Genomic DNA, 27,133 nt, shown 5'->3' with positions numbered 1-27,133 from the left:
AGGCTCCTTCTTAGTTCCCTTCCTTCTCCAATTCAACATAACAGACCAAATGCCAAAAAAACAGGCTTCCAAATATAGACTAGTCCTGATCAGTTCAATTTTACTTTGCTTCTGCACTGGTGCCAACCCATTTCCATCTCTGAGAGTTGGCCAAATGTTGAACTTCGTGCTTCCAAAAGCTTCCTATATTTAATAATAGTATATTCTGATCAAGGAGACTGTCATTGATCTACATAGTTCTCCATTAAGAGTCCAATAAAATCATGTCCTCCTGATTCAAACAATGAATGATCATGACCTCAGATTTGGACAAAACATATGAAAATTTCCTTTGAAAAGCAAAGAAATGAGTATGTCAAAAATTAGGACAGTGGCTTCCTCTGGACAAAGAATTTTGGGAATGGGCATACCCCTAATCAAGTGGGCTACAATTTACCAATTCAGAGACAATTTGTTACTAACAAGAAGCATAGAAGAAAAAATTAGGTACTGGTAACAAGAAGTACAGATGAATAAATATGTGATCATGAGCTTTCAGGTGGCTCGCAAAGCCTGAAACTCAAAGAATAGAAAGAGAATCACCAAGAAAAGTAAAAAATTATAGTTGTATACATTAACATAGCAGACAAAAGATAAACAACACAACCTTCGAACAGTGAAATAATATAATAATACACTTGAAAAATACATAAACACATTCAATCTCTCCCCCTTCCCCCCAGTCCTGGGCTTGAACTCAGGGCTTGGGCACTGTCCCTGAGCTTCTTTTGCTCAAGGGCTAGCTAGCACTCTACCAGTTGGGCCACAGTACCAGTTCCAGCTTTTTCTGTGTATGTGGTACTGAGGAAATGAGCCCAGGGCTTCATGCATGCTAGGCAAGCACTCTACCACTAAGCCATATTCACAGCCCTCAATCTCTTTATAATAGATTTTTTTCATTTCGAAAAGGATGAAAATATCAGTTAAGCAGTAAGGCACACACACAAAAAAATCACCTCAAACATCATCATCTTAGTCAGTATCATCACATTTTTCTCCCTATCGTGCAAGCAAACTAATAATAAGCTTTTGTTATTAGTGTTGTTAAATATACATATATAACTGAAACCTCCAGTTGTAGGGGCGTAATCTTAGAAGCATTTACAGCATACTGTAGAAGCCCTATACACCCTTCACTCAGCTTCTGTAAATTTTAAAGACTCACATGAACTTAGTATAGCTGTTAGAGAGCCAGAAAACTGACATTCAAGCAAGTACTTGGTTTACTAATCAGGCCTTCACATCTCACAGCTGTCCCCTTATCTGCTTCTTTCCTGGCCCAGAATCCAGGTAAGAGTAAAACAGTGCCAGTCTCCTATTTCCTTAGGTCTCCTCATAGGTCAGATACACTTACCAGACATCATGAGTAAATTAAAAACAAGCTACTTCATTTTCATTATCTTAACAGTGTTTAGTTACTACATGAATACAAGGTTCTAGAGCATTATATTCTTTTTTGCTCTTGGCTTATCTTTAAATTACATTCTCAATATATTAATTCATTGTATTTCATTAAAATGTTTTTATTGGATATATATTTTATAGCAGGAATAGTGGTGAATAAGAAAAAGTCCCTGGAGAAAGCTGAAAAATATAAAGGCCATGGGAAAAGGTGATAGTTGAGTCCTTGCTCTGAATGAAGGAAGTCCCAAGTAGACTGGCAAGGAAAACAGCACACCCAAGGTCACACCAAGGGTCAACGTAATGGCTTGTTCAAAAGCCAATGAGAGAGCCAAAGACTGGAGTCAGTAAGTAAGAAGTTGTAAAAGGTAAAGGCAAAGGTGGTGGTGAGAGATCAAACAAGCCTGAGGAAGCTATTCTTTTCACCAATTAATATGGCTAACAAGAGAAGAGACTACCTATTGAAATTGTAAAGTGGGCATTTATGAAAACAGTCCCTAGCTTCATAATAGAGTTGATGCAAAGTCCAAAGGGACCAAAGTAACTACAATGAGAAGAACAGCAGAAGACAGGACTGAAGTGCTATAAGGGAGTCAGAACCTTTGGGGCTTTGCCCTGTGTGCCAAAAGGCCACTTTAAGTTTCTGTACAGAACCAATTTACATACTTAAGTGAATACTTCAGCCTAAAGGATCACACACATCCCACCATTTCACTACTCTCTACCCACCACCTTCAGGGATTTTGCCAAGATAACCACACGAGTTTGCTTATTGGTTTCCCTGTATACATCCAATTACACGTGTGTATGTAAATGCCAAAGGTAGGTTAAGGCAGAGCAGGAGGAAGCAAAGTTACTTTGCTTCCTAAAAGAAAAATAGAGCACCCCAAGCTGTGACAGCCAAGTGAAGACCCAGAAGGTCATTGATGCAGGAGGGAAACTGAACAGCAGGTTGGTAGGGAAGGCAAGTGAAAGTTATTTTTTAAATATTTAGTGAAAGTTTTATTATAAACCTGCCCTCTGTATCTCTAGTAGTACTTGAAAATAATTCTTTTCATGTTTCTTAATTGGATATTAACAGGGCAACATCAGATCTGTTTTTTTTCCTCCTTGGTTATTATTTGCTGAGATACTTTGTTTCCTTCCTACTTGTTTTATGCTATACTAATTCCAATTGAAAGTCAGTTGTCATATTAAGGTGTTAAGGAGTTAAGGTGTGTTTACATCTAGTCAAATTATTTGTTCTTGATCTGAAACCTTCATTCAAAGACCAATCTCTTTCTCAGATATTTGTTTCTTTGGTACTAAAATCTAAGGAAACTGTCTCTACATCACCTGGTTCTTGAACAACAATTTGAATTGAATGCTTAAGTATAGGTTCCTTTTACTTTTTCCACTTAATTTACTTCCGTTTTACTTTACCACTTTGAATATAGCTATCCACAGTTCAATGGTGAATTTCAATTTCCTATTACTGTTGAAAGTCTGCATTTTTCATTGGATCAAAACATGCTGTCTTGTTCTATAATCATTCAACAGCTTAAGACTTTTTTCCACCACCTGCGAGAATATGAGCTTTTTTTTTTTTTTTGGCCAGTCCTGGGCCTTGGACTCAGGGCCTGAGCACTGTCCCTGGCTTCTTCCCGCTCAAGGCTAGCACTCTGCCACTTGAGCCACAGCGCCGCTTCTGGCCGTTTTCTGTATATGTGGTGCTGGGGAATCAAACCTAGGGCCTCGTGTATCCGAGGCAGGCACTCTTGCCACTAGGCTATATCCCCAGCCCAGAATATGAGCTTTTTTTTTGAAAAATAAATGTGCTTTAAAAAAAGTTATTATGCTTGGGGCTGGGAATATGGCCTAGTGGCAAGACTGCTTGCCTGGTATACATGAAGCTCTGGGTTCAACTCCTCGGCACCACATATACAGGAAACGGCCAGACGTGGCACTGTGGCTCAAGTGGTAGAGTGCTAGCCTTGAGCAAAAGGAAGCCAGGGACAGTGCTCAGGCCCTGGTCCAAGCCCCAGGTCTGGCAAAAAAAAAGTTACTATGCTTAAAAGATTGAGAGTCATACATTTTATTAACCACAAAGTATACTGTTAGGATGGAGTTTTCCTTTGACATGTTTATAAAGAACATAAGTAGACAATGTAAAACAAAAATATCTGCAGTCTTTCTTTTCTGTCTGTGTGTGTGTGCGCGCACACACACACATGCGTGAGCCGGTCATAAAGCTAACTTAATAGTGAAAAAAAGTATTAGGGAATTCATTTAATTCACCTTGAATTAACTTCAGTTTCATTAATGTGACAGTTCAGAGTCATTCAGAGAGCTGTGGCACTGCTGGCTCATGCCCGTCCTCGTAGCTACTTGGGAGGCTGAGACTGTTGGGATCAAAGTTCCAGGCCAGGCTGGACAGGTCTTGAAACCTCTTCTCAACAAAGAGCTGGACGTGCCTTTTAGCCTAACTGCCAGAAAGCCCAACATAGTTGGGTTGCATCTAGTCATGTGCCTAGGTGGGAAAGAAGTCTCTGTCTCAAAAATAACAAGCAAAAGTGAGGAAGTAAGAGAACCTACTTACAAGCTATTATGAGAACCTGAGTTCATACCCTAATACTGACAAAGATAGAGGAGGGGGGAGGAAGAGGGAAGTTCTTAATTGTAATGTGAATGTCATAGAAACAAACGTTCTTTTTAGTAGATCAGCAGATTATGGGACACAAAAAAGCAAGCTGGGTAGCCTACTGATGAGGTAATTAGGTGTGATCTCCTTGTTGGCTCATCAAGCAAAGTGACAAGAGTCAGGATTTCAGTTCTATGGAGACAACACTGAGGAGAACCCTGACTGGCAAAAGACTATGAAAATCGAAGGAAGTCAGAAGACTCAAGGCATGGAAAAGTCAATAGTGCCCTAAAGGGAGACTGAATCCAAGCATGAAGAAACCGCGGGTTAACAATTACGATGAAGGGATAGACATGTGAGAATCAAGCGTACACACTTATCCTCTTGTGCCTATGTAATACACGGAGCAAATGCAGCACGGTCACTCCATGGGGGTTAGAATCTTACTTCCACTCCTCTGGTGGGTGGGCGAGCTCATACTTCTCCCTCACACTGGAGACACCCATGTCCACGTGGAGCCAGTGCACCTCCTCCGACCGCAGGTGACTGAGGCGGAATCCATAGCAGGCCACATGCTTTACCTTGTGACTGTCCACTATCTTCTGAATGATGCCCTAGAACACACCCCCACAGAAATGACTGTTACAGACCGAAAAAACTACCTTCAGTAAATTGTCAGAAAAACGAGCATTAAATTAATTTTACAAAGGAATCAGTTTTCTCAAGTAGTGCTTTTTATGAACAAAGTGCTTTTTATAAGAAAAAAAAAACCAGAAAAACATGTTCTTCCCAATTGTTTATTGGTAACAGGCACATAAGTAAGTCCAGACTTCTGTTGACAGCAAAATAAAAGTTCTCTGAATTATCTGAGCCTAATCAATCTACAGCAATCTAAAGTGCCCCCAAATCTACTGCTTCTAATACGTTTTCCTGTAAGGTCAGAAGACATGGTTGCTTTTGAATAGGTCGTCAAATAACATGGGATTCCTCCTGGGCGGTGGAAATGTCGGCCTTGGCGCTGACTCCTATCCTGTACCTGCCTTGGAGAGGGAGTTTGCAAACGGACCAAGTGCAGAGGACTCACTCGAGACTGGCCTGCTGCCTTTAAGTGTGGGAAGGCAAGCAAAGCACAACCACCACACTTAAGTCTCTCAAGTGACCAAGGAACACTCTTTGTTTGTTTTCTCCATTTTTAAAAAACTTTTTCCCTGCTGGTAACAGAACACAGAGCCTGGTGTTCTGTAGGAATGGAAGGGGAAGGAGAGAAGATGGGAAAGGGGGAAATGAGGGAAGGGGAAAGGGGGGAGGGAATCAGACCTGACTGAATGTAGTGAAGTCTTAATAGGACATATACTTAAAATATGCTACTTAAGTGGCTGCTATAAGCTTTAACTCCTCATTCTAGCTCTGCAGGCTATGACAACCTAGTTTTACAATACTTGGCTACTCTGAAACCTCAATTTCTCTGCTTTAGAAATAATTACGGGATTTGAGCCTGGGAATGTGGCTTAGCAGTAGAGTGCTCGCCTAGCATGCATGATTCCTTAGCACCACATAAACAGAAAAACGCTGGAAGTGGCACTGTAACTCAAGAGGAAGAGTGAGTGCTAGCCTTGAACAAAAAGAAGCTAGAGACAGTGCTCAGGCCCTGAGTCCAAGTCCCAGGACTGGCAAAAAAAAAAGGGGGGGGGGGAGAAATAGGGACTTTTCCAATTCTTTGGTAGATATTTTATAGAATTCTTTTTACCTAACTACCTACCTACCTAGACAGCTGATATCAGGAAGACTGTGAATTTGAAGTCAGCCCAAGTCAGCCACAAGACTCCATCTCCAAAATAACTAATAAAAGGCCAGGCTAGCAGTGAGGCATAAGTGGTACAGCACCAGCCGCTAGCTAGCAAGCTAAGTAAGAGTGTAAGATCAGGTCCCCACACCTGCTTCCCTGCCCAAAAAATTCTTTTTAAGGTTGAGAACTAAAATCAATGTTCACATCACACTTTAAGCAGAAACACTGAGAGTATATACCCACTTTATTACTGATAGAAAAAAAATTCCCCCTTATTTTGGATGAGACAGAGAGGTGGAAATGGAAAACAAAATGGCTACAAGCACCTTTGTAGCTGTTGTCACTCATGTGTACAAGCACTGCACAGAAACAGACATGCTGGGTCAAAGCCATCAAAACCAAAACATTTTGTAAAGAACAAACAGGTAACCAACAAAAGCACAGTAACTGTTCTTAACCCTTAATGTTACAGACTGTCTTCCATCTCATACTAATAATAAATGAAATCAGTCATAAAAGGGTTATCAATCTGGTGAACAAAACCAAAAACTAGAACAGTTTTTAAAATAGTAAAATTAACTGAAGTGTGAGAAACAAAATTTCTGTGATGAAGTGTTATTTTCATTGAGAAAAAGTTTCAACTCCTTCAAGAGGTTTTGGTCTTCTGATACTATGTCTATAGAGCACAACTGTCTAGTGAAAATATAATCCAAGGAGTTGAAGGCATGGCTCAGTTGGTAGAGTGCTAGCCAGTGAGCAAAAGTGTCAAGTACTGAGTTCGAGTCCCAGTCTTGGACCAAAAAAATATGTATGTATTAGTGAGCCATATAATACTAAAACTAGAAGTTACATTAACAGTTGTGAAAAGAAAGAAGTTAATTTAATGCTTACAATTTAGCCAAGTATATATCAAAAGTACTATCTTTTTCCACATGTAATCCTAAGAAATTGATGAAATATGTTCTTACACTGAGTCTTTGAAGGTATGTTTTTATATTTTCAGTTCATGTCAATCTACATCAGCCACATTCATGATCTCAAAAGCCATAAGACTAACAGGACAGCCTGTAGCTACCGTTACTGGTAACTTTGATAGTTTCAGAGGTGGCTGGGATGGCTTTCCTATTTCCTTCTGCAGAGAGACTACACTAACTTACCCTTCATCTAACTTAACCCATCTTCCTGGCTTCTGTTTCTTAAAATGCACACCTTCCTAACAATATGTGTCTCTGTGCACTTACATTTCCTGTAAGAAATTCTTTGAAAGATGTCTTGAACATGTTTTTTAGTACTACTGTTCACATGTACAAAATACTGCATTACTTGTAACCTTAGCTACTCAAGAGGCTGAGATCTGAGGATCACGGTTCAAAGCCAGGCCAGGCAGGAAAGTCCATGAGTCCCTTTATCTTCAACTTGAGCACCAAAAAAGACAGAAGTGGAGCTGTGGCTCAAGTGGTAGAGTGCAAAAAAGCTCAAGGACAGACCCTCAGTTCAAGCCAAGACATACACGCACATGCATATACACACATAGACACAGACACACAGACACACACACACAGACACACAGACACACACAGACACACAGACACACACACACCCTCTCTCTCTCTCTCTCTCTCTCTCTCTCTGCATTTTACAATGAATGCCACAGCATGAAAGCATTTACTGGGAGTAGATTCTGAATAACACTCAATCTTCCATCACAATAACACAGTGTCTTGTTTTTTCTGCTTTAGGATGAAAATCAACTGACAGGAATAATTACATTTCAAACATTTATTAGTTACTACAAAATAAATTTTAAAAAAAACCTGACTTTTGACCACAAACATCTGTTCATGCTGCATTCACAAACATCTGATACTCATGTTCACATAACCTATGTCTCCCCAGCTAATGTAGGCTCAAGGCTTGTAATCTTCAGAAACTCCACCCAACACCCAGCCCACTCCACAACAGGCCCTGGTAAGTCTCTCAGGTGTAGAAAGTCTGATACTGAAACTGTGGCACAGTAAACTATTTGATGACACACTAAATCTAGAACAATTACTACTTATCAAGTTCATAATATCTTGAAGGTTTCTCTCCTGTACAGCTTGCTCAGTGTTTTCTAAGGTTGAAGCAATGTGTGTTTCAATGGGCTTCTTCCTTCAAGGCAGCAGATCTTCAGACTAGACTGTTCTCTAGAAGCCCCCAAGGGTTCTTCATTAGGAATTCTCTAATTAACATTATAGTAAAGTACTTGTAGCCGACCTTTCTAAGTGACCCCCCAGCAGAGCCTATTTCCAGAAAAGGGCCTTTCTCTTCAGCACTTCCCTAAAACATGAGGTTCCCAGAGATATACACCAAGCTCAGTTTTCTGAGATCCCAGTGCTACCTGCTCATGCCTGGCTTCAGGAGAAACACACGCACGCACGCACGCACGCACGCACACTCACCTTTTCCTGCGCTTCTCCCTATGCCTCTATCGCTGTGTAAGGCTAGTACTCTACCTTCCATGTCCTCATAGCCTATCTAGTGTTTGGCAAGTATTATACATTCAATCATTTCTTTAAAAACAAAAAACATCCTGCCAAGTGCTGGTGGCTCATGTCAGTAACCAAATCTAGGGCTGGGAATATCGCCTAGTGGTAAAGTGCTCGCCTCGTATAAATGAAGCCCTGGGTTTGATTCCTCAGCACTACATATATAGATAGAAAAGGCTGGAAGTGGCCCTGTGGCTCAAGTGGTAGAGTGCTAGCCTTAAGCAAAAAGAAGCCAGGGATGGGCTGGGGATATAGCCTAGTGGCAAGAGTGCCTGCCTCGGATACACGAGGCCCTAGGTTCGATTCCCCAGCACCACATATACAGAAAACGGCCAGAAGCGGCGCTGTGGCTCAAGTGGCAGAGTGCTAGCCTTGAGCAGGAAGAAGCCAGGGACAGTGCTCAGGCCCTGAGTCCAAGGCCCAGGACTGGCCAAAAAAAAAAAAAAAAGAAGCCAGGGACAGTACTCAGGCCCTGAGTTCAAGCACCAGGACTGTCAAAAAAAAAAAAGTCTTGTAACCAAATCTACCCAGGAGGCTGAAATCTGAGGATCAAAGTTAGAAGCCAGCCCAGGCAGAAAAGTCCATGAGACTCTCAAATCCAGTTAAGCACTAAAAGCCAGAAGTGAAGCGTTGGCTCAAGCAGTAGAGTACTAGCTAGCCTTACACAAAATACAGTGTAGGGACAATGTTCAGGCCCTGAGTCCAACCCTCTGGATCAGCACACATACAAAAACATCCTATCAGGAGGTGTGCAAACACTTATAAAATTCTAGAAAATTATGTTCTTATTTTATAACTATTAATGACTATTTTATTACTTTAGTGGGAGGGAAAGAGGGAGGGAGGGAGGGAGGGAGGGAGGGAGGGAGGGAGGGAGGGAGGGAGGGAGGGAGGGAGGGAAAGTAATGTCATTATATTGCTAAAAGTGATTCAGTTATTACTTTCTGGTCAGTCACATATTAGCAATGATTTCCCCCCTCAAATGCTGGGGCTAGAGATCCTAGTTTTTAGGGCTTCCTGCATGCTAGGCAAGTACTCTATTACTGAACTATATCCCAGCCCCTCAGTCACATTAAATAAATTCTATAAATTAAATGCTGCTCTCCCTGTACGGCGGAAAGTACTCAGTAAGTTAAATAAACATCACTTGTTCTTAATCTTTGATGTGCCATTACAATATCACCAAATGCACACACATGGAAGGTGCTTCATGGGAAGAGGCGCTCACCCTGACATCAGTAGCATCTCCATGTCTGATAATACTGGCCCAGGTGGTTGGCTCACTGTTGCTTTCAAAATAGTGGAAGACCTTTAATACTCGCTCCATCGCACCAGGAGAACGTTCCATACCAGTACCCAGGTGAGTCTTAGTACTTGAACTTGATGTATGATTCAAGTTTGGGTCAAGGTAAGCAGCTGCCATCCTTTTGCTAGATGCTAGGTATCTGTCATATTCTGTTAAGAGAAAAACCATAATTTTCACTGTACAATATTTGAAACTTACCATGCTAATATGCTAATATTTTTGTTACCAATTCTTCTCTGTCCACACACATCATATGTGTAGTGTGAGGTACATAATCACTGTGACTCTCCAACCCAGTACCTGATAATAAAGGTCTGTTAAATAATGTTAAAACACCAGGACTCCTACTTTAACTATGTCAAAACTCATTGTATTATTTATAAACAATGTGACTTTAATATCCCTCCTCTTTTTTATCCACAATCTTTACTTCTCTGGGAAAATTTCACAACAAACCACAATTTGTTAATTTGCTGCTGTAAGCTATCATTTCTTCAAAAAGAAGTCCACAAGGCTCCCTTTCTTCACAGAGGGACTCTAGATGCAGTAGAGTGTGCCTGGGATCCCAGCAACACTGGTGCCTAAAAGTAGGATCTGGGCCCTAGGATCTATCTGCCTAGGCAGGAAATGAGACCCCGGTCCTAAAAACACAAGGCTCAGGGAATGGCTCGGCAGTATCAGTCAGCTTAGTGAGCTCAAGGGCCTGAGTTCAAATCCCTAGTTCTGCCAAAACAAAAATGTTATAATCAAAACAAGGTCCTCCCACTTATCAAATCATTGTTTAACAAGAAAATCAAGACAAAAAATAACTGAAAAGAAACATCAAAAGAGCACAAACAACCACGTTTTTCCAAGGCTGCTAAAAAAAATAGCATGGCAAGACTAAACAGAGAAAAGTCCAAAATTCCTAACAATGTTATACAGCACCTAAGAGCTGCCTCTCTCCTGGCTCCGAGGCAGAAAAATAGAGGAGTCAACAAAAAGTTACAACACAGAGAGACACCAGCAGTTTTTTGTCAGGAAGGAACAATATATGGAAGGACAGAAGAAAGACTCAGGAGACAGGAATCAGCCTTCAGGACTTCAAAGTCTGCATTAAGAACACCTAGTACAGAGCAGGGGCCTTTGGTGCCTGGAGCCTGGCTGGCCTCAGCTAGATCCATCAAGTGCTGGGTTGCAGCCAGGCCCTACCTGATCTACTTTAGCAAAGAAAGATGACACCAACTCCAAAGTATTTCCATTTAGTAAAAACAAAATAGTTAGGACAACCGGGGGGAGGGGGGGGGGGACGGGGACGGACTCTCAACGACCTGTCAAAAAAACAGAAAGAAAAAACATGTGTCATACATATGCCATAGGGAGGGAGGGAAAGTTAATATCCTTAATGTATGTGGAAATTCTTTTTTTTTTTTTTTTTTTTTTGGCCAGTCCTGGGCCTTGGACTCAGGGCCTGAGCACTGTCCCTGGCTTCTTCCCGCTCAAGGCTAGCACTCCGCCACTTGAGCCACAGCGCCGCTTCTGGCCGTTTTCTGTATATGTGGTGCTGGGGAATCGAACCTAGGGCCTCGTGTATCCAAGGCAGGCACTCTTGCCACTAGGCTATATCCCCAGCCCTGGAAATTCTTTAAAATGTAACAAAACTTAAACTAAAGTGGACAAAAATGGAGGAGCAATACTAAAAGGTAACAACAGCCATATAACACAATGAATGGAAAACTGGATTAGGAGGCCAAATGTGGGCTTAGATAACCCTTTGTCCCAAATTAAACCCAAATTAAAACTGTCATGAAGGATAAAAAGATCTACCATGTTGGCGGCAGCTCAACAGGTCAATAGCTACCACATGGCTAACAGTTCCCCTACACAGTGTGCATCCACAGCGCACCTGTAAGTGAATGTTCACAGCAACATATTCAAGAAATCTATAAAGTAAAAATAATACAAATGCCCATCACTAGATGAACTAGATAAACAAATATGATAAATCCAACAATGAAACACTGCAAAAACAGAGGTGAAGCAGTGTTGTGGTGGCTCGTGCCTGCAATCCTAGCTACTCAGAAGGCTGAGATCTGAAATCACAGCTCAAGGCCAGCCTAGGCAGTAAAGTCTGTGAGACTCTTACCTCCAATAACACTACTCAGAAAAAGGAATTACAAGTTGACTGGATTGTTGTAGTTTGGGGCCATCCTAGGCAGAAATTTCATCACACACACTCACACACACACACACACAGAGGGAGAGGGAGGAGGAGCGAGAGGGAGGGAGGGAGGGGGAGAGAGAGAGAGAGGGAGGGAGAGAGAGAGACCCTAACCAAGTTAAGTCTTTAGTGGCAAGATTACCTATATAAAAGCAAGGAAACCAAAAATTCAAGAACAGTATTTAGAAATGAGGAATATACAATTAAAACTAGAGCCAGGAACCAGTGGTTCATGCCTATAATCCTAGCTACTCAGGGACTGAGATCTGAGGATCACAGTTTGAAGCCAGCCCAGGCAGTAAAGTCTGTGTGAGTCTTATATCTCCAATTAACCACCAAAAAAGTTAGAAGTGGAGCTGGGGCTCCAGCCAAAAAGCTCAGGGACAGCACCTAGGTCCTCAGTTCAAGTCCCATTACCAACACAAAGGAAAGAAAAAAAAAAAGCCAGAGAAACTAGTATGCTAGCAATGAAAATGCCCAAGAACAGACCAAAACTATAACAAAATCCAAATACACTCTGCAGCTCAAAACTCTGATAAAATCCTACTGTCTTCAAAAAGCAGTCCAAAGCCTTTTTAAAAAAGATAAACCTCTGTTACAATGTTACCAAGGTGAAACATCTTTCTATCATAGAGTGTGACTCTGTTTTATGGTTCAGTACTTTATCTGCTTGAAAAAATACTGTTTGTGCTATAAACTACTAAATGACTACATTTGACTAAGTCTTGCAGGTATTTTTTTTTTTTTTTGCCAGTCTTGGCGCTTGAACTCAGGGCCTAGGCTCTATCACTGCGCTTCTCTGTACTTGAGCCACTTGAGCCATCGTGTCCCTTCCAGCTTTTTCTGTTTCTGTGGTACTGAGGAATCGAACCCAGGGCTTCATGCATGTTAGACACGCACTCTACCACTAGGCCACATTCCCAGCCTTGCAGGTATTTTTGTAAGGGTTGTCATATTTCTCTTTTTGCTGGTTTGGAGGCTCTTGAAACCCGGCATCTGGGCTGCATCCCTAGCCAGACTAGTGTAGTCACAGGAGAAATGGTCTTAGATCTCTGTCTCTGTTTGTTGATTCTGCACTAGTTTCTGGACTTCCAATAAAGCTGACCTGGGGCTGCCATGCCTCTGTCTCTAAATGAAAAGAGCATTCCAGCCCCTCCAGCAGAAAGGCAGTCCTTCACAGGGCTCTGTGTTGTGCTGCAACCCTCTGGCATCTACTGCCAATTTTATCCTTCACAATCTTTCAAGATTAACCAAGCACAGAGTCCTGCTACTTTTACACACTACAAAAGTGTTTTTTCAAAGTGCTTTCAATGAGGAAATAAAAAGACTGAAAAACCAGAAAACAGTTTTTACATGGCTTAGATCAGTACTTTCCAAAAGTAATAAGACTGTTTTCATTTCCAGCTTGTCAAAACCTATGCTTTTATAAAATATAATGAAAGGCAACTTCTAGAAAAAATAAAGTTTAAAAATAATAGTTTCTTGTCAGTCGTGGGGCTTGAACTCAGGGCCTAGTCGCTCTCCCTGAGCTCTTTTGCTCAAAGCTAGTACTCTACCACTTTGAGCCACAGTGCTACTTCTGATTTTTGAGTGGTTAACTGGAGGTAAGAGTCTCATAGGAACTTTTCTACCCTGGTTGGCTTCAAACCGTAATTCTCAGATCTCAGCCTCCTAAGTAGCTAGGATTAGGAACCAATGGTGCCCAGGCCTGAAGAGTTTTTAAGAATTTGGCAATATTCTTAAACTGGGGGGGGGGGGGGGGGAACTAGATTGATTTAAATGTTGTCTTCTTCCTAGTTGTGGTTTCTTATACAAGCCTGGGGTTTTTTCCTTCTAGAAATTCTAAATTAATTTTTATAAATTCCCTATACTTACTAGACAGAGAAGCTAAAATTAACTTAATGTTTAAAATTACAATGCCAATGGGTGATGGCTCCTATTTTCCAAAAGTAGTTGCAAAAACATCTCCATTCCAACACCTTCCACGATGCAGATGGATGAACTTCCTACTTCAGCTAAGAAACTTCCTAAGCTATGTTGTATAGGGAAATATTGAAAGAAAAAACAAAACAGATGGCTAAGGTTCCTTTGATTTCCTGGAGGCCCAAGACCAAAATCCTGGGCTAAGGGTCCAGCTGACATTAGTACTGACTTGCTGGCCATATGAAGTCGCTATCTTGACTATAGACCTCTGGCTCCCAAACTAGAAACAAAAAGTGATAATATCTAGGGGTTGGGAACATGGCTTAGCAGTAGAGTGCTTGGCTAGCATGCATGAAGCCCTGGGTTTGATTCCTCAGCAACACATAAACAGAAAAGGCCGGAAGTGGCGCTGTGGCTCAAGAGGTAGAGTGCTAGCCTTGAGCAAAAAGAAGCCAGGGACAGTGCTCAGGCCCCCGGTCCAAACCTCAGGACTGGCAAGAAAAAAAAAGTATAATATCTAAAGTGAAAGGGAGTGTTCTATTGATGTCTGCTAGATGGTAGGTGTTACATTAACCAATAGATTAATCCACTGGTAGATTTATATTTTGATGGCATTACTGGGGGATTATATAAGACCTAGATGGACAAAGAAAATCCCCAGAGATGTGCCCTAGAAAGATACTTTGTCCCAGACTCTTCTAATGATCATGTTCAAGATCTGTCTCCTACCCTCTTCCTGGACAGCACAAGATAAGCAACTCAGTTTCTCCACAAGCCTTTCACCATAATACTCTGCCTCATCACAGCCCAGAAAAAACAGAACTCAATGACCATGGTCTGAAACTTCTAAAACCATGAGTCAAAATAAATCTGTCCTCCCTAAATTTTTTGTCAAGTATTTTGCAAGAGATTTTGAAACTAAAAATAAAAAAAGAAACTCCACAACCAATTTGAAAAAAACAAACAAACACATTCTCATCATGTTAAGTATTGAAATGAGTGGGTACAGCAGTGCAGAAAACTGATTCACTGTGCACTCAACCACATGAAAGTAGATTTCACATTGCACAGTGAGGTAGAACTGTAAGATGACTTACTAAATGTACTTTGACCAGCACTTGCTCTCTCTTCTACCTCATCTTGTAAATTAACATATGATGACAAATGTTTCCTATGCCTTGTCAAACTGTTAGGTTCTTTCCCAAGTTTTGATTGGCTTCTAAGCTACCTCAATACTTCTCACGTGATGAAGTATCTCCAAGAGATTCTCTGATGTAAACTGACTTACCATGGCCCCTTGAGGGGTATTGTCATCTTTTCTGTCACAACAGTTTTCTTCATTTATGTCCAGAAGCTCATTTTGGACTAAGTCCCTTTGGCCACATGTCTAGCTAGAGTCAATATCTAACAGCAATGTCAACACTCCAAGGTTGGCTAACATTTTTCTATACTCTATATTCAACTAAAATCCTATAGTTAACTGCCATATAAACATTTCTGTGTCACTGCACTCTTTTTATTTTTTATTACTGCCATGATTCTAGCGTTTTTTTTCATTTGCACATTTTTCTCCTGTTTCTTAACAACTAGAAATCGCATGATTATCTCCAACTGCAGCATCCCTGGCCTCTAGCTAAGCTCACAAAGCTGTGTTTGCCAGCTTATAACCCAGCCTCACAATAAGCTAGGTCTCATTCATTTTCACCTTCAAATCTTCTCACTACATCCAATCTTACTTCAGTCATTAGCATTTTCTGTCAACTGTACACTTCATCTTTGTCAACCAAGTCCATCTCTTGATTGTCCCTTTCTATAAAATGTCATATGTATTCATCATTGGCAAATAAAGAAGCAACAAAACTACATATCTTGTGTGTAAACTGAAAAACAGATGTAATGTGACCCATTACAATTGACCATGAGAGATTGGACATCACTGTTCGAAATGGGTACTGTTATTTACATAGTCACTTACGGACTATGTTTGTGCTTTATGTAATTATAATTACTATACTGTGGTGATAGAAATTTAAATCACTCCAAGACTGATATTTAATTATACCACAGTAATTAAACACTGTGCATATTGGAACCCTGTAAAGTGAGGGCCATATGTATGGCAAAGCAATTGTCTCCACAAAAAATTTGGAAATTTCTGATATTGTGACCAATTATATAGTTCTACATTTATTTTATTTTAAGATCATTATAGAAAGTTTTATTATCTATGTCTAATTTTTTCCAGGCCTTTAATCTCAGCCGCTGAGATTTGAGGATAATGGCTGAAAGCCAGCCAGAGCAGGAAAGTCCATGAGACTCTTATTTCCAATTAAAAGCTCAGGGATAGCACACAAGCCTTAAGTTCAAACCTCAGGACCAGCATAAAACAAAATAAAATAAAAACAATAATAAAATAAACTAATAAATAAATTTTTATGTATTGGGGCTTAAACTTGGGGTCTTGTTTAGCTTTTCTGCTCGAAGACAGAACTCTACCATCTGAGCCACACCTCTGCTTCCTCAACAATTATCTTTATCAACTTCAAATTAGATACTAAGAGTTTTAAGATTTGGACCTTTAAAATAAGTAATTTTTGAAAATCTAAAAATCCTAAGAAAATCAGGAATAACCAAAATAAACAATATAAGTATGAGTTAACTCAAAAGTCCTTTTCATATTATTGCTTATTTAGATGTCATTTTTATGAAACCACAATTAAGAAAATGCTAAGAAATATATTTAAATAAATTTAAAGTATCATTACCGATATATGTACATTTAAATCATAGAGGGATATTTAAGTTATTAAGTATAAAAACAGTTCAAAAGCATTGTTGCATCTCCATTAACTTCGGTAATCTACTAATGGGCTTTTGGGGGGGAGTGGGCAGTGCCAGTCCTGGGGCTTGAACTGTCTGGGCCTGGGTACTGTCTCAGCTTTTTTGTTTAAGGCTAGTGTTCTACCACTTGAGCCACAGCTCCACTTTCGGCTTTTTTAGTGGTTAATTGTAGCTAAGAGTCTCATGGGCCTTCCTGTCCGAGCTATTTTCTAACTGCAATCCTCAGATCTCAGCCTCCCGAGTAGCTATGATTACAGGTATGCATCACCAGCGCCCAGCCTTCTACTGATGAGGTCTTAAAAGGGAGAAATCTACAAAGAATTACATCTAGGTCTGGGGCTATAACTCAGGGACACAGCATTTGGATAGTGTGTGCAAGGCCTTGAGTTTGATCCCAAACATGGAGGTACATGGGAGAGAATGAGCTGCCCTTACAGAACAAATGAACTCACTTCTAAAACAAATGTTACAAAGCTCACTAGGCATTTCTAACACTGATGGATCCTTGCATTCTAGGCTTGAAAAAGTTAACTGACTTTAAAAGTCCATTCTCAGCTGAGTGCAGATGACTCACACCTGTAATCCTAGCTACTCGGGAGGCTGAGATCTGGGAATCATGGTTCTGCAGTCCACAAGTTTCTGTTCTGAAAGGGCATTCCCAAGCTACAATACAGGATCCATGCCATCTGGGGCCTCTTAAAATACATAGCAGCTGGAGCTGGGAATATGGCCTAGTGGCAAGAGTGCTTGCCCCGTATACATGAAGCCCAAGGTTCAATTCCCCAGCACCACATATATAGAAAATGGCCAGAAGTGATGCTGTGGCTCAAGTGGCAGAGTGCTAGCCTTGAGCAAAAAGAAGCCAAGGACAGTGCTCAGGCCCTGAGTCCAAGGCCCAGGACTGGCCAAAAATAAATAAGTAAATACATAGCAGCTGATATACAGTAAAGAAGTGGGCCAAAGTATGACTAGATGGAAAGTGTCTTGACAGCTGGGTAGGAGGTCTACTATGCATGACACAACCCCAGGTCATGAAATCACAAAAGCGAGGACTATGAACTAGACAGAGTCTGTGCTTGACTCCTACTCATTTCTACTGAACATGTGATGGTGACATAATTTCTCAAATACTTCTTTAGGTGAAAGAAAAATAGTTAAAATACTGTTCTCCAGTACTATCTTATAATTAAACACAGAAAGTAAACCAGAATTTGTTGAAGCAAGTGTTCAGAAAAAACATATGAACTAAATAAATCTAAAACTGAAATGCTTCTGACTTTTTACACCTGTTATACTGCATATATCAAAAAACTTGAGAAGAAATCTCAGTAAGGTTCATTCAAACAGTAGGAAAATAATGAAAATGCAAGCTGGAGTGGAGGTGTCCACCATATACATCCTTCGTAGGAATCCTGTGTCCAAAGTTCAGCACCTGCAAATTCAACCAACTGCAAATTGAAAATACTAAAAGAAAAATATTATGTCTGTGCTAAATATGTACAAATTCTCTTTTTCTTATATTTCCTAAACCCTACAGTCAAACAATTATTTACATCTCATTTAGACTGTAAATGGAGAGGACGTAAAAGCATACAGGTCGATGTGCATAGGTGATATGCAAATACTATTTTATGCCAGGGACTTCAGCATCATTGGGTTTAGTATTCAAGGAGGTCCTAGAACTGATCCCCATGAATTAGACAACAGGGCTACGTAGCAAGACCCTTCCCACCCACCTCCCAAAAGAATTCTACTTTAGCCAAAACCAGAATAGACCAAACCTCTATTAAATAAGACAGAGCCCTAGATGGACACACATATGGCACTGCAATAGTTGGGTCCCCTGTTGGCTCCTCAGTGAGGTCTCAGGTGGCTCAGTGGTTACCTTGTTGCCACCACTGACTGCAGGAGCCTGAAGGAGCTCAACCTTCGGCCATCACACTACATACTCTGCAGCACCTGGGCCTGCTAGCTTTCCAGACCCCTGGTCACCAATGCTCCCCACAGCTGACCAGCAGCAGCACAAAATAGGGGCAGCACTGTCCCATTGCCATAGCCCACCTCATCATTGTAGGTGAGAGGTTGATGTTGCTAATATCCAAAAACAATGAGAAGGGAAAGAAAGTTAAGACATCAGAGTAAAACCAGTCTGCTGAGACAAGCAGAACAGGGGAAACAAAAACCAATTGTTCCTCACACTAAGTCCATTTAAAGGAATGTGGATTAGAACTATTCAGTGGCTTACATCTCATGCCTGAGGCTCTGATAACAGCAACACGGCAGGCAAGAGTCAGGAAGGGAGCCTAATCATTCGGTTCCTGCCATGCTGCCCTTCCACCCATTACTCTCACCACACATCCAACTTGGAACTTTCTTCTTCTAAATACCCACGAGGCTAACTCCATTTCCTTCCGTCTTGGGGAAGTGCGGTATCACCACGCAGCCTACCTGTTGTGACTGTCATCTGATCACATGTTCACTATGGCATTTGGCACCTTCTACCACACAATTTACTACTCTTTGTTGTTGCTGTTTTGGGGGGCGGGGCGCTGGAGGAAGGTGGATAACTGAGGTTTGAACTCAGAGCTTCACACTTGCCAGACAGGTGTTCTACTTCAGAAGCCACACCTCTGGCCTGTCTTTGGTTTTTGCTGTGGTTATTTTTGAGATAGGGTCTTCCTCCCTCCCCCCATGGCTCTATTTAGGCTTCCTATTCATCATAGCTACTAGAATCACAGACATGTACTACCATACACAGGTATTGGTTGAGATGGGGGTCTCGTGAACTTTTTGCCCAAAGTCACCTCATTTTCACTTCCTAAGTAGCTAGAGTTGCTGGCATCATTTTTTTTTTTAATTCAGCAGAATACTAACTCAATGGAATTAAGAATGTTTTGTCCTTTACTCAGCATATGTCAGGGACTGACAATGGGCTCAGAACATATTGAGTGTTCAATAAATATTTCTTTAATGAAAAATAACTGAAGATAGAAGGCCTGGTTCTTGTATCTACTTGTAAAAGCTATACAAATTAAATGTTCTGCTATGACCCCATCATCCTTCCACTGTGGTGTGTCTAACAAGATTAAAAATATATACCCTGGAGTCAGATTCCCACCACTCAGAACTGGTTCTGTCTTTTGTGATCTAAATAATCATTATCAAATTGCTTAACCTTTCTCAGCTCCTCAATGTCTCACCTGCTATCCTACAGCATGAACTAGGTAGGAGGAGGTCCAGTGTGTTCACTAAAATAAGGAAGATTACAGGCTTCTGTAGGCAAGGTATCAGATGCTTATGAATAACACAAATGTAGGTACCAAGAGAGTTGGCCATTAAACTCCTTTTTTTAAAAATGAACTGCATATAAAGCTATTTACATGGACAAATGAGCTGACAACTTAAAACTGTATAAATTATGGACTTAACCACAGGAGCCACATCATACAAATAAAACTATTAATAGTACACTTAAAGCCAGGCACTGGTGGCTCGTGTCTGTAATCTTAGCTACTCAGGAGTAGGAGCTCTGAAGATCATGGTTCAAAGACAGTCCAGACAGGAAAGTCCTTGGGACTCTTAGCTCTAATTAACCACCTGAAAACCAGAAGTGGAGCTGTGGCTCAATGGTAGAACGCTAGCACTGAGGAGAAAAAAAACAACTCAGGTACAGCACCCAGGCCCTGAGTTCAAGCCCTGTGGCATACCAAAACAAACAAACAAAAAAGTACTTGTAATCTCTATCTACTACTGAAATAGAACAAATCAGAAAACACATTTATTTCTAACAAATCTGCAGCACCTCTTGAACAGCCTTTCAAAAGGATTAAACAGTATACATACTGATACAAAGATTTCCACAAGCAGAGTTTTCCATACTCTTAACCTAACACAGAACTGCAAACATTTACATTTAATTCAATATTCTGAATTTAAACAAACTTTAGGCCTAGGAAATGATACAATTAAATGCACGTTATCCCTGATAGTCACCTTGTCACAATTTGAAATGGATGAAAAACCTCAATGTAAGACCTGAAACACTGAAACTACTACAGGAAGGAAGGAGTAAGGGAAACATTAGAACTTATTGGCATAGGAAGGAACTTCCTGAGTAGAATTCTAGAGGCTCAGCAAATAGAAGAACTGAGAAGTAGGACTGAATCAGCTAAAAGCTTCTTCACAGCCGAAAGATTAAAAAAAAGCTAACAAGAGGGCTGGGGATATGGCCTAGTGGCAAAAGCGCTTGCCTCGTATACATGAAGCCCTGGGTTCAATTCCCCAGCACCACATATATAGAAAATGGCCAGAAGTGGCGCTGTGGTTCAAGGGGCAGAGTGCTAGCCTTGAGCAAAAAGAAGCCAGGGACAGTGCTCAGGCCCTGAGTCCAAGGCCCAGGACTGGCAAAAAAAAAAAAAAAAAAGCTAACAAGATAACCTTAGATGGGAGATCTTTGCCAGCCAGACAGCTGACAAGGGTCTACCCTCCAGAATATACAAAGAGTTCAAAAAACTCAACTCTCAAGAATCAACAACCTAATTAGTAAATGGACAAAGGATGTAAACAGACAACTGTTAGTAGAAGTAGTACACACACACACACACATACACACACACAGCATCTCTGGTTATAAAGGAAATGCAAATCAAAACAACACTAAGATTCTATAGTAACATTTGTTTATCAATATTATGAACCACAAATGCTGAGGAGAATGGAGGAGGGGGGCTATAGTACTCTGTGAGAATGTAAATTATTGCAATCACTATGGAAATCAATATGAAGATTCTTCAAAAATAAACAAAATATAGAAGTACCTTATGAAGTACCAGTGATACCATTCCTGAGCATTTACCCAAAAGACTGCATGACAAGATACAAAAACAGGCACCAGTGTACCCATGTTCACTGCTGCAGTATCCACCACTGCCAAGTTACAAAAGCAGCACAAATGCTCTGCAACCGATTAATGGATAAAGAATGTGATTGATAATATATATGATACCTATACATAATATATAAATGCATACATAAAGTAGTGTACAAACACACACAGCATTTTATCCAGCCATTAGGAAAAGAAATATGTCATTTACAGATAATGAAAGAATCTGAGTGAAGTAAATCAGATTCAGAGAGACAAAGGTACATGTTTTCATTCACATGTGGAAGTTAGATCTATAAACATATATGAGAACACATACGGAATCATATGTATATATGTATAATCAAACTGACTATGGAATATGCAGGGGAGGATTCCTGTTGTATAACCCCTTTGAACAATTAACAATTTAACAAAATGAGTGCCAGGAAGCTGAAATATGTCTTGCCAGAGGGGGCAGGGCAGTGGCTGGATGGAGGGCAAATATACTCATAAAACTCAATGTATATAAATGAAAATGGAACTAGAAAACTTCAGGGGATGGGAGATGATGGAAGGGGTGACACTAATCACTGTTATCATAAACTGACACGTTGAACTGAAATTCCTTTGTACAACTCTTTAAAGATATTAAAAAATTGAAATATCAAAAAATACTTGAAAATAAAATCTTCTTGGGTGAGATCTAACATAGATTATTCAATAGTGCATTGTTTGTTACAAAAAAGACACCCTCACCTCTTGTGCTTTAAGGTTTAATTTCAAAGTATACAAATATAGGTCTGTTGCAGTATTTTTAGCCTGTCCTGATAAGAATTTTATGTCTTTTAAAAACTGGGACACTGCTATGTTTTTTTAGGTTAATGTTGCTGATAGAATCAAATTCGTGGTTTAGAATGTCCACCTGCTGATAGAGATTTCTATATTCTTTGGATTTTAGCTTTTTACTTTATCTTTACCTACAAATTGTAAATCTTATACTTGAAACAACTAACTCAGACAATTCCTACACACTAACCATCTTTGTCTTTATCACAAAGACAAAAACCCACAAGCATAAAAACAGATCTCTTAGCTTTCTGTCTTGGCACAACAGGGTAAAATGAGCAGGCAGAAAAGAAGTTTAAAGAGCCGTGCAGGGCTATCGCTGTGGAGGCGTGTGTGCAGCCCTGAACTGGGTGGGATTCATGACAAGCTTTTAGCCTGAACCACTCAGAACAGAACCATCTGTCCAAGGGGATGGTTTGCTCCTGCCGTACACATATATCCCCACTGTTTCCCACCATCCACATGGAGAGCTCTGCTCCCCTTGCCCAGTCTGGCCCTATATAAAAATAGATAGTTCACTTAAAGACAGCCATTCTCCTTTTCTCTAACAGCCTAGAAACATACTTTAAAAAAATAAGCTGCTTTATGGCAAGCAAAAACAATGCTCTCTTTTCTGCCAAAGTTCACATTTCTAAACTCACTTTGAGTAAAAAAATACAGTAGCTGATTATTCAATATCCTGTTGTTTCTGGGTTCATAGATCTGGGATCTTGCCAGGTTTTATGGAAGAAATCCTCCGAGAGCCTTATTATTAATGATCAGTGCTATCACTCAGTGAAGGTGGCATTATACAAACAAACCCTAGTAAGTATACAAAAAGATCATCAGTGTCAATAAGTACTACTAGTAACCAGTTGTGTTTAATTATAACACAGTCTTAAAGCCAAAATACCTTTTAAAATTCAAGTTTCAATTTAACCCAGCAAAATAGTTACTCTGAATATCTAATTATGTAATAAAGTGACAGGTGCTTTGCTCATATACTATCATTCTGAAACAGTTCTGGTATCACATGCTTTATGTGTATAAGCCTAAAAAAGCATTAACAGATGACTAAGACAGCTTAACCACTGATTCAGTGTTAGAACTGCATTTGATATTAATACATCCAATACCCTAATGATACTAACATTTTTAACCTAAAAACTAAATTGAGTAAGTCTATAGGTCATTTTTAATAGGTCCTTTTAATATTATGTCTAAATAGACTGGTGTGATATTTAAGTGTTATATAACAATATCCTTACTAAATTCTTTGTTAAAGACTTTATCAGCTTAAATATCCACTACAACTTTAAGCAAAATTACTTCAAGCTAAATTTGGTTTGATGCAAGCACTATTTGTATGGCATTTTTTAACTTATAACTATGTTTTCCAATACTATCTTGAATATTACAATGAAAATAATCTATCTTAAATGAATGGAAATTCTAACATTAAAACAGAAAGTTGTTTATTCCCAGTATTCCTGACATCTTAAATAATACAGAGTTTCAAATAAAAAATAAGTATTTATACTGAGTAAAGAAAAATAATTTTTAAATTAAAAAGAATCCATGCTGCTTTTCCTACAGTACTGTAAGGTTAAAAATGCCCACTTTGTTAACAGCACAGAATAGCTAAGGAGTAAAAAGAAAAACTCTTAATTTACGAGAAATAAGAGACCAGAGGAGGATGGATTAAGTCACTTAAAGGGGGAAAAAAAACAACACTTTTCTTACTGTTCAAAAAGCTATCTAACTGGTTTACAGCTACGTTGTAAAACTGTGTCACAACAACTTCCATAGTTTTCTCAAATTTAACTTTAAATCTACTTGCAATAAATCAATTTTGAAAACCCTTACCTGTCTTTCTAATGAAAAAAAGCATAAATTTAAACAAAACATAAATTGAACAGATTTTTAAGTTGTTTATACCTTTAGCCCAACACATTGGAAATGGACTACAGCCGCTTTTCTCCATACAGATGGCACCTGCTGGTTTCAGGGCCTCTTGGCCTGCCAGTTCCAACAACATACACCCAATCCTATCAAGATCAAGCCAGGAGTCCGCACACAAAGTTCCCGTTCATCGCTCCAACAGTATTTGCTTGATTCAAAGCAAGACTAAGCTTCCCCAGTGTGCTCCTTTTCAGAGCTTGGAGCAAAATTTGGGGGGTGTTCCTTCTGTAACAATTTCCAGCAGCTTGAAGAAGGATGCCTCTCAGATAACGAATCTTCTGCTTCCGCAATCTGAAACACAGACCGATCTGGCCAGATTAAGCCAGTGAACAGAACGAAACTAGCTAGCGAGTCATGCCACCCTATGGGACTGTTCCTAGATTCATTCAGGGAAGAAGAGAGACGAGAGAAGAGGGAGGAGAAAAGGCGGCCAGTAGCCAGCACCTTATGAATATGCTAATCTCGCCCTTCTGTTCAATTCATCCAGCAGACTTCTGTTTACAAAATGACAGTGAACTCTAAAATTGAGTGAGCTGCAAATCAAGTGTGACCCAGATTGTGTCTGAAAATGGTTCTTAAACCATTTCTTCAAAGTCACATCACCCTAATTCTGACCTTAGAGTTAGATTAATTAATTTGATGACATAAAATTGGGGGGGGAGGGGAACACTTGATCACCATTAATAAGATCTCTTTAAAAAGATGTGTATAGGAACCAAAACATCTGTGAAGTATTTTTCTTGACACTTTCATAAGTCTATAAATGTATAAAACTCCCCAGAAAATATAGACAAGAAGCTGAGGTAGCTAATTCCTTTTAAAATTCTCTTAAGGAATTTTGAGAGCCAAGATGTAAGATTTCTTTTTCTTGCTTCAAAAGATAAGTAATAAACTCGAACTAATGAAGCCAGAACAGAAAAGTACCTTCTGGCTGCATCAGCAATTTTTTTGAAAAATGCAAAGCAACTTTGTTTCTTTACGCAAATTCAGAGAGTCAAGGTCATGACAAAACTTCATCTATTTGAACACATCCCACTTTAGCATCAGAGTAAGTAACTGGCTCCTGGTGTCTTGTTCTTTAAGCATATGCAGTACGCACTGCAGTTCAATATAGTTCCAGCTCTCCTAATAGATAGGTAATTTTATTAGTTGTACAAACCAATAACCTAAGCATAACTTGAGAACTTCCCTCACCTGTGTGCAAAAGGCAAAGCTCTGTTAAGTTCACTAACTTTTGAATATAAGACCTGAACAAAGGCTGAGAAGAGATAGGTTTGTCCCTATCAATGCCCAGAACCATCTGCCTCAGGTCCAGCCCCACCCCTAATGGATGTGCCTTTGTCTCTCAGGCTCCAATGACAGAGCTCCAGGGATATCTGAGCTCCACTGAAAACTCAGCTTTCCCAAGCAGGAGCTCTGACTTCAAGTAACACTACCAAGTAGGCTAGAAGACCAAAGACACACAGAGCAATCAGAACACATGGAAAGCACCCCTGGCTCTAACACTACTGAGGAGAGACAGGACTGTGAAGGATTATTATCTTCCTCAAAGGAGTAAACACACCAAGCAAGGTAACCTGCTGCTTCACCCTAGGGGTGTAGTGTAGAATTTAACCTAGACCATCAACCAATAGCTACACAAGTAATCCAAGCCAATTACTGGGAACTATGGCTGAGTCTATCTGGAACTTATGGCTCTTAACAGCTAAATAACATAAGCTACCTCTACTAGTCATCTACTATATCCTGCACACTAAGGGCTGACTGTATCTAATTGCTCCACCTTATAAGCCAGACCAATACGCTGCATGACCTGCAAAAAGAACCCGAAGTCTGGATACAGGGTTCTGCTAGGAGCAAGAACCCACAAGATCAGCCAGGGTCTTGGCCGCACATCAGCCCAACTACTCCACTCACAAAACATTTCTGAGCCAGGACACCTTAGGACAACCTGAGCAGAGAATGGTACAGAAAAAGTAGCCAGGCTAGGAACCCACAGTGAGCAAGGAAACAAGGACAACCTTGAGAAAGGAATGGGAAGAGAGAGAGAGGCAATTTCTGACTTTAACCTGTGGATGAGACTTTTACTGCCACCTTCCTAATAACTCATAGTTTATTCACTATTCAAACATCTCACTTCCTGAGGTGCAAGATCTTGAGGGTATGGAAAAGCAAGATAGAAAGGACAATGATTCCTACAGCCCAAAGAGTGAAGTAACTGATGGCAGTCCACTAAGTGCTCACTCGGACTGAAGCAACAGCTAGAGAAACCTAAGCTGAGGAAGCATCAGGCCACTGAGAATCAGGAGCTGACAACAGGTAGAGAGCAGAAAAGGATGAAGAGGATACTGCCAGCAATTAAAAGGAATAATCTACACCCCAGTAGAGTAATTATATACAAGTACCTACAGTAACTGCCTTTAACCAGTAATACAATCCCAAAAAAGTAGTTGCCTCCCTGTTCCCACAGAAGAGGAAAAATGAGGAGGTGAGAAGACATGATTACTGGCGGGTGACACGATTATTTATTTTGTTCTTGCTAAATATTAAGAACAAATTTTGCCTTTAAGTTCCTAATCCAGTGACATCTTCAACAGAAATAGGACTATAGCTGGAAACAATCTAAGAAAAAAAAAAGATCTCTATGTCCTCTTACTTGTGAAATTCTATAAAGGCCAGCATTCACTATAATACTCTTTCAATCTTCAAATCAAACTTTTCATTCATATAACAATTAAAAACAATGGTAAGTCCTACTCAACAAGTGAACTCATTCAATTAACATTCACAAGAAAGGTATTATTGTTTGCTGAGGCCTCAAACCTAACTCTCTAG

General features: G+C 40.1%; 1 protein-coding gene across 8 annotated transcripts in view; it reads right to left on the bottom strand.

The window, feature by feature from the left end:
- The window catches only part of Ptk2 (protein tyrosine kinase 2), a 201,261-nt gene that overhangs the window by 124,645 nt on the left and 49,483 nt on the right, over positions 1 to 27,133 (bottom strand). For 5 of the 8 annotated variants that reach the window (XM_048358854.1, XM_048358863.1, XM_048358853.1 and 2 more), the window contains exons 3-5: positions 24,275 to 24,589; positions 9,603 to 9,829; positions 4,508 to 4,674 (exon numbers count right to left, since the gene is read on the bottom strand). In XM_048358854.1, the coding sequence (XP_048214811.1) occupies positions 4,508 to 4,674; positions 9,603 to 9,829; positions 24,275 to 24,374 (494 nt within the window). In that variant the 5' untranslated portion in view covers positions 24,375 to 24,589. The remainder of the gene's footprint in view (positions 1 to 4,507; positions 4,675 to 9,602; positions 9,830 to 24,274; positions 24,590 to 27,133) is intronic. The other 3 variants (XM_048358859.1, XM_048358860.1, XM_048358861.1) reach the window with 1 other exon arrangement.

The sequence above is a fragment of the Perognathus longimembris genome, chromosome 12, assembly GCF_023159225.1.
Source record: "Perognathus longimembris pacificus isolate PPM17 chromosome 12, ASM2315922v1, whole genome shotgun sequence".
Classification (NCBI taxonomy): Eukaryota; Metazoa; Chordata; class Mammalia; order Rodentia; family Heteromyidae; genus Perognathus; species Perognathus longimembris.
This window is presented reverse-complemented; position numbering and strand designations above follow the sequence as displayed.